This window comes from Canis aureus, chromosome 11, assembly GCF_053574225.1.
Source record: "Canis aureus isolate CA01 chromosome 11, VMU_Caureus_v.1.0, whole genome shotgun sequence".
NCBI lineage: Eukaryota > Metazoa > Chordata > Mammalia > Carnivora > Canidae > Canis > Canis aureus.
In genome coordinates this window covers 18,076,274-18,092,911 of record NC_135621.1, presented here as the reverse complement: position 1 = coordinate 18,092,911, position 16,638 = coordinate 18,076,274, and the positions used below count along the sequence as shown (strand labels likewise).

The 16,638-nt window shown below is 37.3% G+C and overlaps 1 protein-coding gene across 23 annotated transcripts in view; it reads left to right on the top strand.

Annotated features, from left to right (window-relative positions):
• The window catches only part of CAPS2 (calcyphosine 2), an 84,399-nt gene extending 68,796 nt beyond the window's left edge, over positions 1-15,603 (top strand). For 19 of the 23 annotated variants that reach the window (XM_077913872.1, XM_077913873.1, XM_077913879.1 and 16 more), the window contains 5 exons: positions 245-321; positions 1,907-2,061; positions 5,346-5,465; positions 7,853-7,949; positions 13,471-15,603. In XM_077913872.1, coding sequence (XP_077769998.1) covers positions 245-321; positions 1,907-2,061; positions 5,346-5,465; positions 7,853-7,949; positions 13,471-13,646 — 625 coding nt within the window. In that variant the 3' untranslated portion in view covers positions 13,647-15,603. Of the gene's footprint in view, positions 1-244; positions 322-1,906; positions 2,062-5,345; positions 5,466-7,852; positions 7,950-12,372 lie in introns of all 23 variants that reach the window. The other 4 variants (XM_077913889.1, XM_077913886.1, XM_077913887.1 and 1 more) reach the window with 4 other exon arrangements.
• Positions 15,604-16,638: the final 1,035 nt, after the last annotated feature.

Here is a 16,638-nt window from a genome sequence, read left to right as displayed (position 1 = left end):
CTACCAAATGAATATAATGTTTAAAGGTACTTCTAGGAAGGCTTAAGGATTTTAGCTCGATTTAGCATATTTAATCTTTCTGGGGATTACGGCAGCAAGCCAGCTGGGACTTGAGAAATCTCTAAGCGCTCTTCCAATTTGGAGAGTTTCTTTGAATCTGGAACAGAGAAGAGCTTAGTAACGTTTTTGTACTGAAGATCACAAAACAATAGATTTTTATCTGCTGTGAACATATCAATTGCAGAACTGATTCTGTGGAACATGAAGATGATATAACCAGTCAAGAAGCCAATGATAGGCTTGTCCTAGAGGCCGTTCAAGGTATGGATCATGACTATAGTCTCAAGTAGTTCTAATTGCAATGATATTCTTTGCAAGCAGTAAAGCAGAGTAAAGCAGTGTTTTCCAGATTTCTTTTTAGTTTTATAACAAAGGCACTTTGTTTATATTTCTTATTTGCTTATCTTTTTAGGAATTTATATATTTAAAAATATTTTTATAAAGTTGATAGATTTGAAAAAACATTTTTAGGATTTTTTCCATTTTAATGATCTTGTTTAACTGAATAACTAGTATTGTATGAATTATGAATTTAAGAGTATTAGAAAGCACTAGATAGTATGGGTTTTCTCCATGAAATGAATAAATGTAAGTGATTTTTGTAATATAATACTTGTTTTATGCATGAGATGATATACTAAAGAGATTTATGGCAGCCTCTCATAAAAGAAAAATGCTAGACTGGGAGCCAGGTTGGTGTTTGGACTCTGCCATTTGGTAGACATATTATATTGTGTAAACCTCTTACAATTTTTTCTTCATCTCTAAAATGGGGATAACCAGTTTTATTAACTTTCCAGAGTTGTAGTAATAAATGAGATATGTGCAGGCTTCGGACATGAAAAGACGTTACAGATTTTGTTTGTAGGGTCCAGTCTTGTAACCGCTGGAGTATACTAGGCTCAGATAGCTTCTTTGGTGATTCTCATGGTCAAGGAGAAGACATTAGACAAGTAATCACAGAAATCAACCTATAATTTATGAAGTTCGATAAATCCTATTTGTCACTTAAAAATGATACAAGAGTAGTAAGAAGGCTAGAAACAGATTTAAAAGTTGTTTGGGGTTGGTGATGGAACTCCCCCGAGATTCCTGATGTCATTGTCAGGAAACCATTTTCTTTGTTCTGTCCTGGGCAGCACAGGATTTGTCACTTGAATCCGTGACATCTGTTCTTTATGAATTTAATAACTGCTTTGTAAAGTGAACTATGTTTTCTTAAGTAAAGATGGCACAAACTGTATTAAATGTGATCACTGGCCTGCAAAGAGAATGTTAAAAGCTTGAGAATATAACTAAAAATTCCTAGAAGAAAGCGTTACTTTAAGTGTGCAAGTAGAAGAAAGCACTCCAGAGCCTTGATGTCGTTCATATGGAGGTTACGATGTGAAGATTCCAAACTATTTTAGAGACTTTGAGCTTGTTATTTCTGAGTGACTTGCCTGGCATCAATTTTGTAATTATGGCAAAGAGGAACGAGGTGTGAGGTCATTAGATGAAGAGGAAGCCTGGAAAGTAAAAACTAAGATTTTATTTGGGACACGTAAATTATTTTCATGCTGAGGAAGTGATCCCTTACTTTTCCATATAACACTTTGACCACACAGTGGTGCTATAGTTCTAGTGTATTTACGCTGAACACTTCTGAAAGCTTCCAGGCTCCGGGAGTCTTGCCAGTCCTATATGCCCCCTGGGTGCATATTCACGTCCCTTACACCACTCACAACAGCTTTAATTTTCCTACAAGAGACAAGTGGAAAAAAAAAAGTGGAAAAAAAAAAAAAAGACAAGTGGTACCTTGTGTATGGGAATAATTGGTTTCTCGCTCTCTCTTCTTCCTAAACAGATGTGCTAAAGGAACAGCTACTCAAAAGGGGTGTTCGTATTTTGACCGGATTGGGAAAATACCTTAAACAATTGGACAAGGAAGGAACTGGACTTTTGGACAAGGCAGCTGTCAAGCGAGCTCTGCAAGAGTTTCACTTGCAAGTGTCTGAAGACGTACGTACTGCGATGAAGGACATTGCTTCCTTTCCTTCTGAGATTTTAGTAGTTCATGTGTGTCTCCTCGGTTTGGGGAGGATTTTATTTATTTATTTATTTATTTATTTATTTATTTATTTAGAGCATGAGTTGAGTCAGGGCAGACGAAGAGGAAGACAGAAGCAGACTCTGTGCTGAGCCCTGAACCCCAGACCCTGAACCCCACCCAGGGCTCGATTGCACAACCCTGAGATCATGAACTGAGCCCAGATCTCGATTTGGATGCTTCACCGACGGAGCCACCAGGGGCCCCCATGTGTCTCTTTATGCCTCATAATCAGTGTTAGCCTCCAGGCTACAAGTACTGTTAACTTTAAAATTCCAATATTCATTCCTCCCTCATATACCTACTAAGAACCTAGTACATAGGCACTTCCCTAAGCTCTGAGAAGGCACACTCTGTCCTCTTAAGGTCTTTATAATCAAAGGAAAAGAAAGATAGGAAGAATTTAAACACCATATGTGCTAAATAGAGAACCAGGCCAGGTTACTGGGAAGAGGAGGATTCCCAGGGGAGGCTGTGGCTCAGCTGAGTTGTGAAAGATGAGGAGGAGTTAAACAGATGAGACGGGAGGAGGAATATGGATCACACAGTGATGCTTCACATGAAAGGAGAAGCACGTGTGAAGGCACGAAGGCGAGGGCATGTGTTGCCTGTTCTAGGAATTGCAGAACCTCAGCCTCACTCCCCCGGCCCCTGAGCTTCCACACATCCCATTCCTTACGCTGTGAGCAACCTCCGACTAGACCTTTGAGTGGCTGGATTTCCCATCCTGCAGGCTTTCCCTGGCTGGGGCTCTACAGTGATGTGTCCAATGCTGCACATGATCCCTGGTCCTCTCTATACCATTTGCCATTTTATTTTCTTCATGCCACTTTGCAAGGGTTTTCTGGCTTTTCTGGCAAGTAGAGTGTAAGCTCCATCAGGGCAGGGCCCAAGGTGCTCTGGCTTCCTGCTCTGTATCTAACACCTCGGACGGAACCTAGCATAGGGCAGGTGCTGAATGAACAGCGTCAGTTTACGTGGGTGGATGCATGGGATGGGGAAAGAGAAGACCCGGGGGAAGTAAGCCTGGCAGGGTCCGCTGCCCAGAAGCCTTGCGTGCTGTGCTAAGAAGGTTGGGCTGTATTCTAAAAGCACATTTGGAACACATCTGCCTCAAGGATTTCAGATGAGAGAGTCTCTTGCTTCAAATGGTCTTGTCACAAGACCTAGTGTATTCTGTGGGAAGAACACTGGGAATTGAACTTAGGAGATGGAGATTCAAGCTCTAGACCTACTACTTCAAGTGTGTGGTCTTGCATAGGTCTTTTACCTTTTCTGATTGCCAGGCTCTACGTGGGCAGTCCACAGATGATACCTGTGGCCAGAGTTACTTTGAACCTCAGATGAGAAGATGACGCAGGAATGTACCTTTCCAGCTAAAATCCTGTGCCTGTTTGATGTGCTTATCACTGTGACACACTGTTGTGTGTGTGTGTGTGTGTGTTTATTTATTATGAGAGAGAGAGAGAGAACACAAGCAGGGAGATGCAGAGCAGAGGGAGAAGCCGGCTCCCCACGGAGCAGGGGGCCAGGACCCCGGATCATGACCTGAGCCAGAGGCTCAACCGATGGAGCCACCTAGGCGCTCCTTCTTTTGTGTTTTTTACCAAATTTAACTTTGTGGCCCACCTAGTGAAGCATACTAGAAATCATCTAACTTTAACTCTTCCTCTCAAGAATAATAAAATAATGGTAACAGTAAAAACAGCAGCATTAAATTAGAACGCCTTGGTGTCTTCATCCACCATCACACAGGTAATTCCACTTGGAACCCAGATACTCTAGGCCAGTCTGGCATTCTTCATCAACCAGTAGTACTTCTCTTCTTGGTTGATTGCTAAATTTTTATCACTGGAGTCAGGAATAAAAACTAAAATAATTATATAAGACTTCTAACATATACTTGGAAAATATAAGCTTCCCTTTTTCTTATTTAAAAAATAATATCCCCTCCTTTTGCCCCTTTAATACCATTAAGGAACCATGCAATGATAAGCAAAAATAAGAAATCAAGAATCACCATCTGGGTCTAATTGTGGAACTAGTTTGGGGAAGACATAGTCATTTTTCCTTGATCTGAAATGTAAAAAATTGATATGCATCCTAAGTAGCCTAATTTATTAGAGATACTATAATAAATTTAAGCTCAGTTTTTTTTTTTTTTCAACTAAGTTATTTTCCATTCTGTACCGTATCTTAGAAAGACTTCCATGGAGTTGTTGCCACTTTTGGTAAATTATTCCATTTTTGAAAATTATTTATTTTAAGCTTCAAGCAGTGTCTTTTAATTCTAGTCCATGAACTGGGCATGCAAATTCATCTTTTATCCGTATTATGTACGATTTTAAAGGTCAAACTCAGTTTTTAATTTAAGAACAATTTTACAGACTCTTAAAGTCAGTCATATACTGGGCATTGTAACAGACAAATTAGGGGTCATTGAAAATAGGAGGTAGTAGCAGAGAACTTTTATTCGTACCCATCGTTTGTCAGCACCTTGCTAGCTATCTTATTTACATTCTCATTGAAAGCTAGCAGCCTGACTGAAACACTGAAAATATATTGATTTACCGGAGTAGAAGAAAACCCCATGCTGTGATTCTTTTTGTTATTAGGAACTTTATGAGTAGAACATTCTATGAAATTATGCATTTGCAAAGAAATAAGTGGCAATGGTGCAAGGAACAAACTGGCATGAGGTGGCAATGGTGCAAGGAACAAACTGGCATGAGGATTTACTCAAAATAACACCTTTGGGTGTGAACTGTGGAATGACGTTGGAGCTGTTCCGACGTCCTGAGCCGTCAAACGTGAGGGCCAGTAGGCAGGCTGTTAGGAAGCCTCGCGGAACCAGAGGGACTTTGTTGTTGCCATGTGTTTAATACTCAGAGATAATTCCATGTTCAAATTCGATAGGTGGTAAGCATTTTTGTATAGAAAGGAATCAAACTTAAAATACGAATTTGTGAAACTGCCCCTCCTACGTGACCCTTAACTGTAGGGCACTGTCACCACCACGGGGTTCCTGCAAGTAGCTCTCTTAGCACCTTTGTTTGGGTTTACATGCAAGTTTTTGGAATTGCCTTGAGTCCGCCACCTGGTTGGGGCTACAAAAGTAGTAACAAAACACTGTCGAGAGGAGTTCAGTTGTGGTGCTGCCTACGGTGCACCGAATCTGCTCTCTGAACGCTTCTAGGCCCTGGAGTCTGCGTGGCAAGTTCTGGAGGGCGACGCGGGTGGCAAGGCCGACTACGGAGAGTTCACACGCGCCGTCATCGGGGAAATGAATGAGTACAGGAAATCGTTTGTCCGGAAGGTAACTTCGTCGAGTGATCTTTGAAAGTCGCCTTTAAGAGTGTCAGGCTCACCATTTCAAAACTGTATTGAATTGCCTTTGCACATGTCTTCAGTCCTTTTAGCCGTAATGTCTTTTGGGTTTAGTAAACGGAGGCAAACACGTACACGTACAGATCTTCCAGGACAAAGCAAAATAATTTGAGGGTGTGTTTTAGAAACAGATTTTAAAAGGAAAATAAAATCTGAAATCAAATTTTGGGTTCACAGGTGACTAGTTCCATAAATTGCTGGCTCCATAAATGACCAGTTATATGACCATTTATTATTAAATATCTCTGATCATAGTTTCTTGTCTCATAGAGGTGGTACAAGGATTCAACAGGTAAAATTCTTAACATTATGGCTGTTCCAGGGTCGAGGCTCAATCTTAGGACCATGACTAAGAGCTGTTTCTCTGGGTTTTATAATATGCATGTTAGCGAGCCGTTCAAATGACGATTAAAATGACCTTATTAGATTAGAATGAAAAACAGGACCCCTGATTTTTTTTTTTCTAAAGATTCATGAATTTATTTATTTTGGAGGGTGAGAGAGAGAGTGTGTGCTCAAGAGACAGGGCGGGCTGAGGAGGAGAGAGGATCCCACATAGACTCCACCCCCAGTGGGAGCCCAACACCAGCTCCTTCTCACCCCCAGATCATGACCTGAACCCAAATCAAGGGTTGAGGCTTAACCGACTGAGCCACCCAGGTGCCCCCAGGAGCCTCGATTTTTATAGGAAAGTATGTATTACTCAGGTTCTGAGGGCCTTTTTCAGAGCATACTTTTGAGCGACGTAGTTTCCTTCTTTTTTGGACGTGCACCTGATATAAGATGTAGATGTGTCTAATACTGAGGCAAAGCTTTTGTGCATGAAAAGTATAAACCACTACACGAGGTGTAAATCTCAAATAGAAAACATCAAATTTTTTATCTTTCCCGGCCAAAAGACGCAATAAAAACTTTATGTTGAATGAATTCACCACATAATAATTTATAAATTTGAATTTATTTGTACTTCAGGTGTCCTGGTGACAGATTTGAGTTTCCGAAGTAGAAGCTGGAGGGTTATCTCCTTCATGAATCTTGGTACTGGGACTAGGGGCCGAAGTAGAGTTACAGAGTACTGTTCCCAGGGCTGCCCTAGCAAATTCTGCAGACTGGCTGATTTAAATAACAGAAATTTATCGCCTCACAGTCCTGGAGGCTAGAAGGCCAAGGCCAAGATGTCGGCAGGTCTGCTGTTTCCTGAGGCATTTCCCCTTGGCCTGTGACTGGCTGCCTTTTCCCTCTGTGCTCACGTGGTCATCCCTGTCTGGTTGTCTGTGTCCCCGTCTCCTGTCCTTATAGACCAGTCACACTGGATTGGAGTCTACCCTAGTGATTCCATGTTAACCTCATTACCCCCATCTCCAAATAACAGTCACATTCTGAGGTGGGGGAGGGGCAGGGGTTAGGGTTTCAGCGTATGATGGGGGTTCAGCCCATATCAGGTACCATATTTCTGTGAACACACTGTGAATTAACAAACTTGATTGTAGTTTTGACTCTTCTGCAAGTGGGGCTGTGGCTTTGGGGTGGCTGTGTGTTTCTATATGCCCCATTCCTCTTCCCCTTCCCCATAAAATATTTTTTATTTTATGATACTAAAAATTGCATTGAGTAAGAGGAGCAGTAAAACAACTGGCATATAGAAAGTAGTGCTAAGTTTAAGGAAATAGAGTCAAGTCACTTAAAAAATATTGTACTTTCTCACTGATTATGAGTATTTGCATGTTCACTTTTTGAGTCAAAACAGTCCTGGTAGTTTGTCTTGGCCATTTATCAGTTTCCTATAACTCCTAGTGCTGGAAGTTACCAGAAGGTCTTTTGGCCAAGTCTTCAGCACCAGAGGTCAGGTTACCCTGTCAAGGTCACGGGGCCAGAAAGTGCAGAATAAGTGTGGTGCAGAATGCCCAACATTTTGCTCTAGTATCTTCCTGTATTCATGATGTTCCCTTCATATATCAGTTTATATATGGCAGAGTACTGTGGGTTTTTTGTTTTGTTTTGTTTTGTTTTGTTTTGTTTTTTGGAAGATTTTATTTATTTATTTGAAAGAGAAAGAAAGAACAGAGAGAGAGGGGGAGAAGGAGAAGGAGAGGGAGAAGCGGGCTCCCCACTGGGCAGGGGGCCCCCATGCAGGTCTCGATCCCAGGACCCAGAGATTGTGACCAGAGCAGAAGGCAGATGTCTTCCTGACTGAGCCCCGCAGGGGACCGAGTTTAGTACTTTTAAACTGGCTCAAAAAGAACTTCCTACAGAATAGAGAATTAGGTTCTCATGTTTAATGATTTCACAGAAAAAAAATAACATTTCTCTCTTCAGGCCTTCATGAAACTGGATTTCAACAAAACTGGCTGTGTGCCTCTTACAGACATAAGAAAATGTTACTGTGCAAAGAAGCATCCTCAAGTCATTTCAGGTAATTATCAGGAGCCAAAATGCATTAGATTTCTAAAATGTCATTAATAAAAGTAGTATACTTAAATCATATTAACTTACAGTGTGGACCTGAGGCCATTAAGGGAGGAAATAAACAATTATTTTTAAAACCAGAAACATAAGAGCCATTTGGTCTTCTTCATTTAAAAATTCCTAGGTCTATTGTCTGTGTTTATTTTTTTTTCTTTGATGTTTATAAAATGAGATGGAACTTTTATTTTGTACAGAGGAGATTATGAGGAATTTGAGTTAGAACAGAGTAGATTTAGAGGACGAATGATTACACGTGCAAGTTCTCTGAGTTACCCCTGTGGCCGTTCTGTTTTTCACTTTCAGTACAAGTATTCCAAAACTTACGTGAGGTAGTCAATGCTATGTTAGGAGCTCGGCTTTGCATCAGGTGCTCTGCCCAAGTGTAGACGATTGCAAGTGTCCTGAGCACCGATAGGGTAGGCTGGTGGTCAGTAGCGAGGTGAGCAAATGATGTTCGGCTCAGCACAGTTTCAGTGTACAATGGGTTTATCAGATGTAACTTTGTCACGAGTCAGGGAAGAGCTGTGATTTTAGGGATTCATTCCCTACTATATTTCTTCTGACTTTATTTTGTTTTTTTTTTTTTTTTTTTTTATTTATTCATGATAGTCACACAGAGAGAGAGAGAGAGGCAGAGACACAGGCAGAGGGAGAAGCAGGCTCCATGCAGGGAGCCTGACGTGGGATTCGATCCCGGGTCTCCAGGATCGCGCCCTGGGCCAAAGGCAGGCGCCAAACCGCTGCGCCACCCAGGGATCCCTTTCTTCTGACTTTAATTTTTACGTAATTGATTTATAAATTTTCAGTATAAGGACAGCACTTGGCCATGGTAACTCTCCTCTTTTCATTACACTTTCCTTCATAGAGGTAGCAGACATAATCATTTAACCATTTCAGTCCTTACTCTATGAATTTTCATAGCTGTGTCTGTACTATAAATATCTACTACTTCTTGAAGTGTTTTTTTTTTTTTCTAATGTGACAGGTACAAAGAACACACTGCTATGTAGTTTACTTTTTACACTCAAAAATACGTTTAGGAGCTCTTACCATATTAATAATCCACAATGAGTGACCTTATTTTTATCTGCTACGTTTATTCTTTTTAAAAATCAATACACTGCAGTTTACCTAGCTAGTCTCCTACTGGCAGACTTTAATTTCTAAGCAGTGAAGCAATGAACATGCTTATTTGTGACTCCTTAAGCTCATTGTCTGCTATTTCCTATGCAGGAGGGGTAGTTTCAATACCTACAATATCTACATTTTGAATTTTAATTGATACTTCCAAATTGCATTGTAAAATGACTAAGCCAGATTATATTGCCATTAGTTGGAGAATTTATTTCTCTATCATGGCAACACCATAGAATATTGCCAATCCAGTAGACTATAAAGAATGATTATTTGCATTTCCCTGGTTATTTGGAAGGTTAAACATATGTTTGTATATTTTTTGAACATTTTTAATTTATATTTTATGAAGTTTTTCTAATTTATGATTTTAATCATATACTGTTAAATAATATAGAATACTATTGTTCTAGAATTTTCCTTTAATATTTTTATTATTAAAAGATGATATACTATAATTACTTCAGTTTTTTATCATCATTAACCCTTATAAGTGGTTTATTTATTACTTTTAATTATGAAGTGAAAAAACTAACAGTTTGTTATGAAGATTAAAGCTAATCATCACTGGCTTCCCAATTTCTAATAATCTATTTCAGGTCTGAATAATTTGCTTATCAGTGTCTTTTTTTAAAATATTTTATTTATTTATTCATGAGATACACAGAGAGAGAAGAGAGAGGCAGAGACACAGGCAGAGGGAGAAGCAGGCTCCACGCAGGGAGCCTGACATGGGACTCAATCCCAGGTCTCCAGGATCATGCCCTAGGCTGCAGGTGGGGCTAAACCGCTGCACCACCCGGGCTGCCGCTTATCAGTGTCTTTAAATGAACTGCAGTTGCCATAAGAAAATTTCTAGCATTATTTAATTGGATTTAGCATATCTTTTCCTTTAAACCTATGTCATTCTAGTCTTGCTAAATATAGGAACAAGATGGTTTACTTATTTCAAAATTAGGTGATTTCAACACCCCTATGTTGTTCTTCTCTTTAATCTTTTTTTCCCCTCTAGTAATCTTAATTAAATTGCTAAAGTAGCTTTAGTTTTGCTAGATGTCATTGAATTGTTGGTGAGGGTTTTGTTCTTGTTGGAGAAGCCTTCATTAGCTTGAGAAATTCCATACCTCATCTTCACATTCACATTAAGGAAGAGAAGCTAGCAGACATAAACACTCTGAAAAAGAGGAACCAATTACAGTTTTTTAAAATTTAAAAATTATTATTATCTATAATTACAAGTTATAATATATTCACATACCCACCTCTGGAATATAGATTATTTATAATTTTTTAAAAAGATTTATTTATTTATTTATTTGAGAAGGAGAGAGAGTGTGTGTGTGAGCAGGAGGTGGGGCCGATGGAGAGGGAGGGAGAGAGGGAGAGAAGCAGACTTCCCACGGAGCACAGAGCCCAATGCAGGGCTTGATCTTACGACCCTGAGCCTGTGACCTGAACTGAAATCTAGACTTGGACGCTCAACCAACTAAACCACCTAGGTGTCCCTAGATTATTTATAATTAATTTCAAATTAAGGCTTTTGTTGTATAATTTAACTGTAGGAAATACTTTCTTTTTACCTTGCTTAAATAATTTATTAAAAAAGTATTTTCAGCTTTAATAGGAATGAGATACCTCAAATGTATTTCTGTGTAAAGATATTAGAAATTTAACATTGTTTATTAAACACTTCATGGTATCTAAGAGGAGAGAAAGAAAGGTTAATTACAAATGGTAAAAGATACGTATTTCTTGGGTGGGGATACAGAGGAGGTCTAAAATTCTTGAGCATTTGAAACACAAATTTAAATTAAAAATGTTTTCATTACAAAAATAGTGTTAAAACTCATTTGTTCAAAAGTATGGATGGTAAAGAGAGGAGGAGATCTCTTCTGCCAACAGGTCTATATTTTTATATAGATCAGATCTTGATTAATTTTAATCCTTGACTAACACTCAATAACAAATCTACTCTATTGTTCTATATTACTATTTCTGCAGAAAGTAAGTAGTCAGTCCTTGTTTATTCAGTCTTTTTTTAATAAATAGAATCATCACTTATTCTCTATTTTTGCATGCATGTTTTAAAAGACAGCAAACATCTTGTCTGAAGCGTTTTTTAGTTTGAAAGGCACTTTACAATGAGTTCTTTTTTATTAAAGATTTTATTTATTCATGAGAGACACAGAGAGAGAGGCAGAGACACAGGCAGAGGGAGAAGCAGGCCCCACACAGGGAGCCCGATGCGGGACTCAATCCCGGGACCCTAGGGTCACGCCTTGGCCGAAGGCAGGTGCTCACCCGCTGAGCCCCCAGGGATCCCCATACAATGAGTTATTATCTAAGTCCAGGAGAGAACCTCTGGTTTTTGGAAAAGATCCAACTCTTATCCTGTTTTTGCCCATCCCATTAGACTATTAGGGTGGTATTCCCAATTTAAGTTTGTTATTTCAAAATGCAACATGACTTCAAAATGATTTAGAGGGTCATTTAAATTTTTCTTACCCTCTTTGCCTTTATATATGTGTCTCTACTTTCTTTGAGTATCATCTATCATATTCTGTAGCTTCCTTTCATCTTTTAATTCCTTTTAACAAAACCTTAATGAGAGTCTTTTCCTGTTCTGTGCTAGGATCCTGGGAGTAGATCTGTGTGAGGAGGGTCGCACCCAAGATTGTTCCTTTCCTTTAACTGATCAAATATAATCCAAGCTACCTAAATAGCTTATTGTTCTCTTTCTGAATTAAAAAAAAAAAAATCAAATGAGGGGGCCCCTGGATGACTCAGTCAGTTAGGCATCTGCTTTCGGTTGAGTCACTATCCTGGGGTCCTGGGAGGGACCCACATCAGGCTCCAGCTCCCCTGCTTCTCTCCCTCGCCCTGCTTGTGCACGCTCTCTCTCTCTGTCAAATAAAAATCTTAAAAAAAAATCAAATGAATTAAAAGACTGAATCAGATATTTTATGTTCCCTCTTTCTTTTTTTTATAACTTTATAGTAGTTAAATTTAAGCAGCTGTGAGAGGGAAATTCTAAGGATATAAACATTCCAGGTTTGTTTGTTTGTTTATTTATTTATTTATTTATTTATTTATTTATTTATTTATTTATTTTTATCAACAAAAGCTTTTTAACGAAGCACCATGGTGCTAAAATTTCCAGGTTTAATATATTTTTCCTGATTTACTAAAATCGACCTGCTTCTCCTAAGTTAAACTCTGTAGAGTATTCTTTTTAGGAGTGGTTTTCAGTCCCAATCCGTGGATGGAGACTGCAGCGTCCATCATCTCAGGGATACGCAGGGTTAGGAATCATTGTCAAAGGAATGGTTTTCTTAGATTTCATTTATTATTTATTTACTTACTTATTGAAATTGAAGTTAGTTAACATATAACATTAGTTTCAGGACAGATCACTGACTCCTGAGTTGCGTACAACATCCAAGGTGCCATCACGTGGCTCCTTCAGCTGGTCACCCAGTCACCCCCCACTTCCCTCCAAGAAACCCTCATTTTGAGTCTCTTATGGGTTGCCTCCCTCTCTGTTTTCATCTTATTTTACTTTTCTTTTCCTTCCCCTACATTCATCTGTTTTGTTTCTTAAATTCCACATAATGAATGAAGTCATAGGGTGTTTGTCTTTCTCTGACTTAGTTTGCTTAGTAGTCATGTTCTCTCTTTAAATAATGAACTGAAGAATTATAATTATTTTTTACATATGTGACTCTCAGTAGCATCTTATAGAATGAAATTAATCATATTTAGTATAACCTAGTAAAAATAGCCTACTTAATGTTACAGATTAAAATAGAACGATTTAATCCAGTGACAATTCTTCTGGCAAAGATTTTCATAGGCCTCTGAATCCTGTTCACAGTAATATTTTCTAGCTGCAGTTATGAGTAACTGATCCATAAAATAAGTAATGCCTGAATGTAGATAGGGATGTTTTTTCACACATTACATTACTGCGTTAATAGCCTATAAATATTTGAAATTATTTGTTTTCTTCTTTCCTCATTTCTAATGGGAATAAAGCCGAGTCCTCTTAAACATTAAGAAATATAAGAATATCTACAGTAGTGACTGTTGTTTTGCTTATATGTATAGGACACATCTGGTCAGAAGCTTAAAAGATGCCTCAAATGTGTGTAAAAGTCATCACCATTAAATTCTGATTAATGCAAGAAAATGTTTAAATAAATTAGAGGATAGTTTGACATAAGATTTGAAATGGTTGAAAAGATTCCATAAGGTGATTTAGTATTTCTTTATTGTCATCAGTCATTTTACTGGTATTTTAAGGAGATTGTTTCACAGTCGGTACTATCTTACAGGCCATTCCACAGAGGAAGAAATCAAATTATCTTTCCTAGAAACATTAAAAGGTGCCTGCAGCAAGTCTGATGAAGTGTCCTATGGTGAATTTGAGGATTACTATGAAGGTCTAAGTATAGGGATAGTAAATGATGAAGATTTTGTTAATATTGTACGTACTCCGTGGGGGATTTAGTTTTTTCAAAATGAGTGTGTCTTCAGCACTAAGCATTTTAAAGGAGAGATGAATTGAATGTAAAATAAGGTCAAACCCTGGAATATGTTTTTCTAGGACTTCTTTTTTCATTTGTTTGTTTTTTGTTTTTCTCAAAAAGGTTGAGTCTGGAAAGAGAAATCAGAGAGAGATGAAGAAGGGGGAATGTGTATTTGCAGGTGCATGTCTGAGTGCTTCCTGTCTAAGTTTGTAAAGCTCTATCTTGAGGATTTATTATTTATCTTGAATATATTTTAAAGGTCATTTTTAAAATTAGCCTTTGTAGGAAAGTTACATCTGTATTAAACTATATGAAAGCTTCTATAAAGTAAGCAAGTCACTTGTCCATTGTTTTTTTGCTACCCATTCCCCCAAAATAGGATCGCCACCATTCTCAATTTAATGAACTGGAATTGGGCCCCAAACCTGTAAGACTTACAATAGTTCAGCTTGTTTCAAACACATGAAAATGTTAGAGGAGTTAAAGGACATGCAAGAGCAATTTTCCATGCAGTGTAGATGTTTTCTGTAATATAAATATTTAGAATGATGGAGGCTTACACCTAAAATGCTACTTAGACACTGACTTGTCTTGTAGATTCTCCTAAATCATGTGCTGTTGTTTGTCCAATAGAGCACAATGTAATTTTTCAAGTGATCAGCTCTGTTTGTTCTTTTATTCTATTTTTAACTGCAGTCCTTATTACCTACACAGAATTACTGTTTAACTAGAAATGATATGAAATGAGAGGGGAAATATTTTCTTACATTTTAATTTTAATTTTTATTTTTTTCTTACATTTTTAAATAGAGATCTCAAAAAGTGCTTTATCACATGGATGGACTAAGGAATAATTTAGTAATTCTTAATAAAATGTAAAAGGTTTGTTTCCTAAAATGAACATACATTATTCTAAACATCTCTTTTTGTTATACTAAGTAACTAAAACATTTCCTTCTAAATAGATATTATTTAGTGGTTAGATGTAATCATTCCTTTCTAAATTCTTCACTTCTCCTCACTTCTCCTTGGAAATATGAAGAAAAGAGATAACTTTCCAGAGTTGTTTCCAAGTTCATAATTTTAAATGTTATATATTAAGATATTAAGATAACATAAATTAGAAAGGAATGGCGTTAAGCAAAAGAAATTGTTAAAAATGAAAATATATACTTTGTAGAATGTGACTTTGGCATATAATTTTATTCATCAATACCATTAGGAACATCAGATATAGGATATGTGTGAACACAATAAATTCAAAGTAGTACTTTTTCAAGATTTGAGGAGATACTAAAACTCACTATTAAAGTATCAGAAAGAACATGTTACGAACACTGTAGTGCTATTTTTGCTAGCTAAATTCTTTATTGCTTGGAGTTTTTTTTTTTCCAATTAGGATATAGTAATTAAAACAATATGCTGGAAGACATTTTGGCAGAAATAAATCTGTAATACCATTTTTGGATCACATTCTTTTTCTTGGAAAAAATTATCCAGTGATAGTCATTTTAAAGCTTACAAATTGTACTCATATTGAAATGACTTAATTCTGTGGGTGCTCGATAGGTATGTACTATTTTTCACTGATAAGTTTTTATTTATTCATAACAAATCTGTTCTTATGTTGTTAGGTCCTATTTTCTTGTGAATATAATCAGAAAATGTATAGGCTGTCATACTGTGAAAAAAGGGAAGATTCTTCTGGGAGTTAACATGTTGATGTCACAGCATACTCTTAAATAAGCCTCCATCCTCTTAATATAAATATTCATATGTGTTTGCAAAAAGTTCTCTATTTAGGAGTTTAGGAATAGTTAATTTCTTATTATTTTATGCTGCTATTTCAATGTAGAGTTAGAAAATACATATTCAATATGTTATTTGTGTATTTTATTAAATTATAATTGGTGGCACAATAAATTATTCTGCATTTGCCTTATTGTCTGCATTCTTTGATTTTGGTATAATAAAATGTATTATTTAGTATTCAGTTTAATAGAAGAGCATTTAATTATGTAGTTACATTTTCAAACAACCACAATATAATAATTGACTTTTGAAAAAAAACACCGGACTTTTGAAATTCTATGCATAACACTCTTCAAGAGTCTAAAATATCTTGATTAACTTTAAAATATTAAATATGAAATTGTTTTATTGATGTTACATGAATTTTGTAGTTAAGTATATTTCATCATTGTCTAGATCTTTAAAAGTTCTTTATTTGTGGAATAGAATTGCAAGCAGGCTCCATGCAGGGAGCCCGACATGGGACTCGATCCCGGGACTCCAGGATCGCGCCCTGGGCCAAAGGCAGGCGTCAAACCGCTGAGCCACCCAGGGATCCCCTAGTGTCTCAATTCTTATAAAATAATGTTTTGAAACATTATGGTTTTTTTGAAAACTCACATGTTATTAGAAGGGATACTGTTTAGGAATTTTGAGCTACATTTTAATTAAGAAAGAATATACATTTTAAAATATACATTTTAATGATGGAGCAACTAGAGCATAATATAGATAATATAGCTTACTGTTGACCAGAACCCTTACCAATAACATAGCCGACTAACACGTATTTTCTATGTTACATACTGTTACATACATTCTTAAAGTAAGCTAGAGGAAAGAGAATGTTATTAAAATCATTTTCAGTACTGTGTTTATAAAAAAAAAAAAAAGATTTCCAGTGTAGATGGACCTGCACAGATCAAACCCACATTGCTCAAGGGTCAGCTGTATTTACTGTGCAGCATATTCCATGCAATTTCCAAGGCTCTCAGATAGTCTGGATTTTTCTCATACTCTGTATATTCACTTTGTCTCAGGGCCTTTGGTTTCTTACTTCTGAATCCATCCCTTCACTGTTCTCAATGCCTGTTCCTTCGCCCAAGCGCTTACCAGCTTTTGGGTGTACTCTCCCCGCATCAGCTCTGCCCCCATCCTGCTTTAACCCATCCTACACATTGC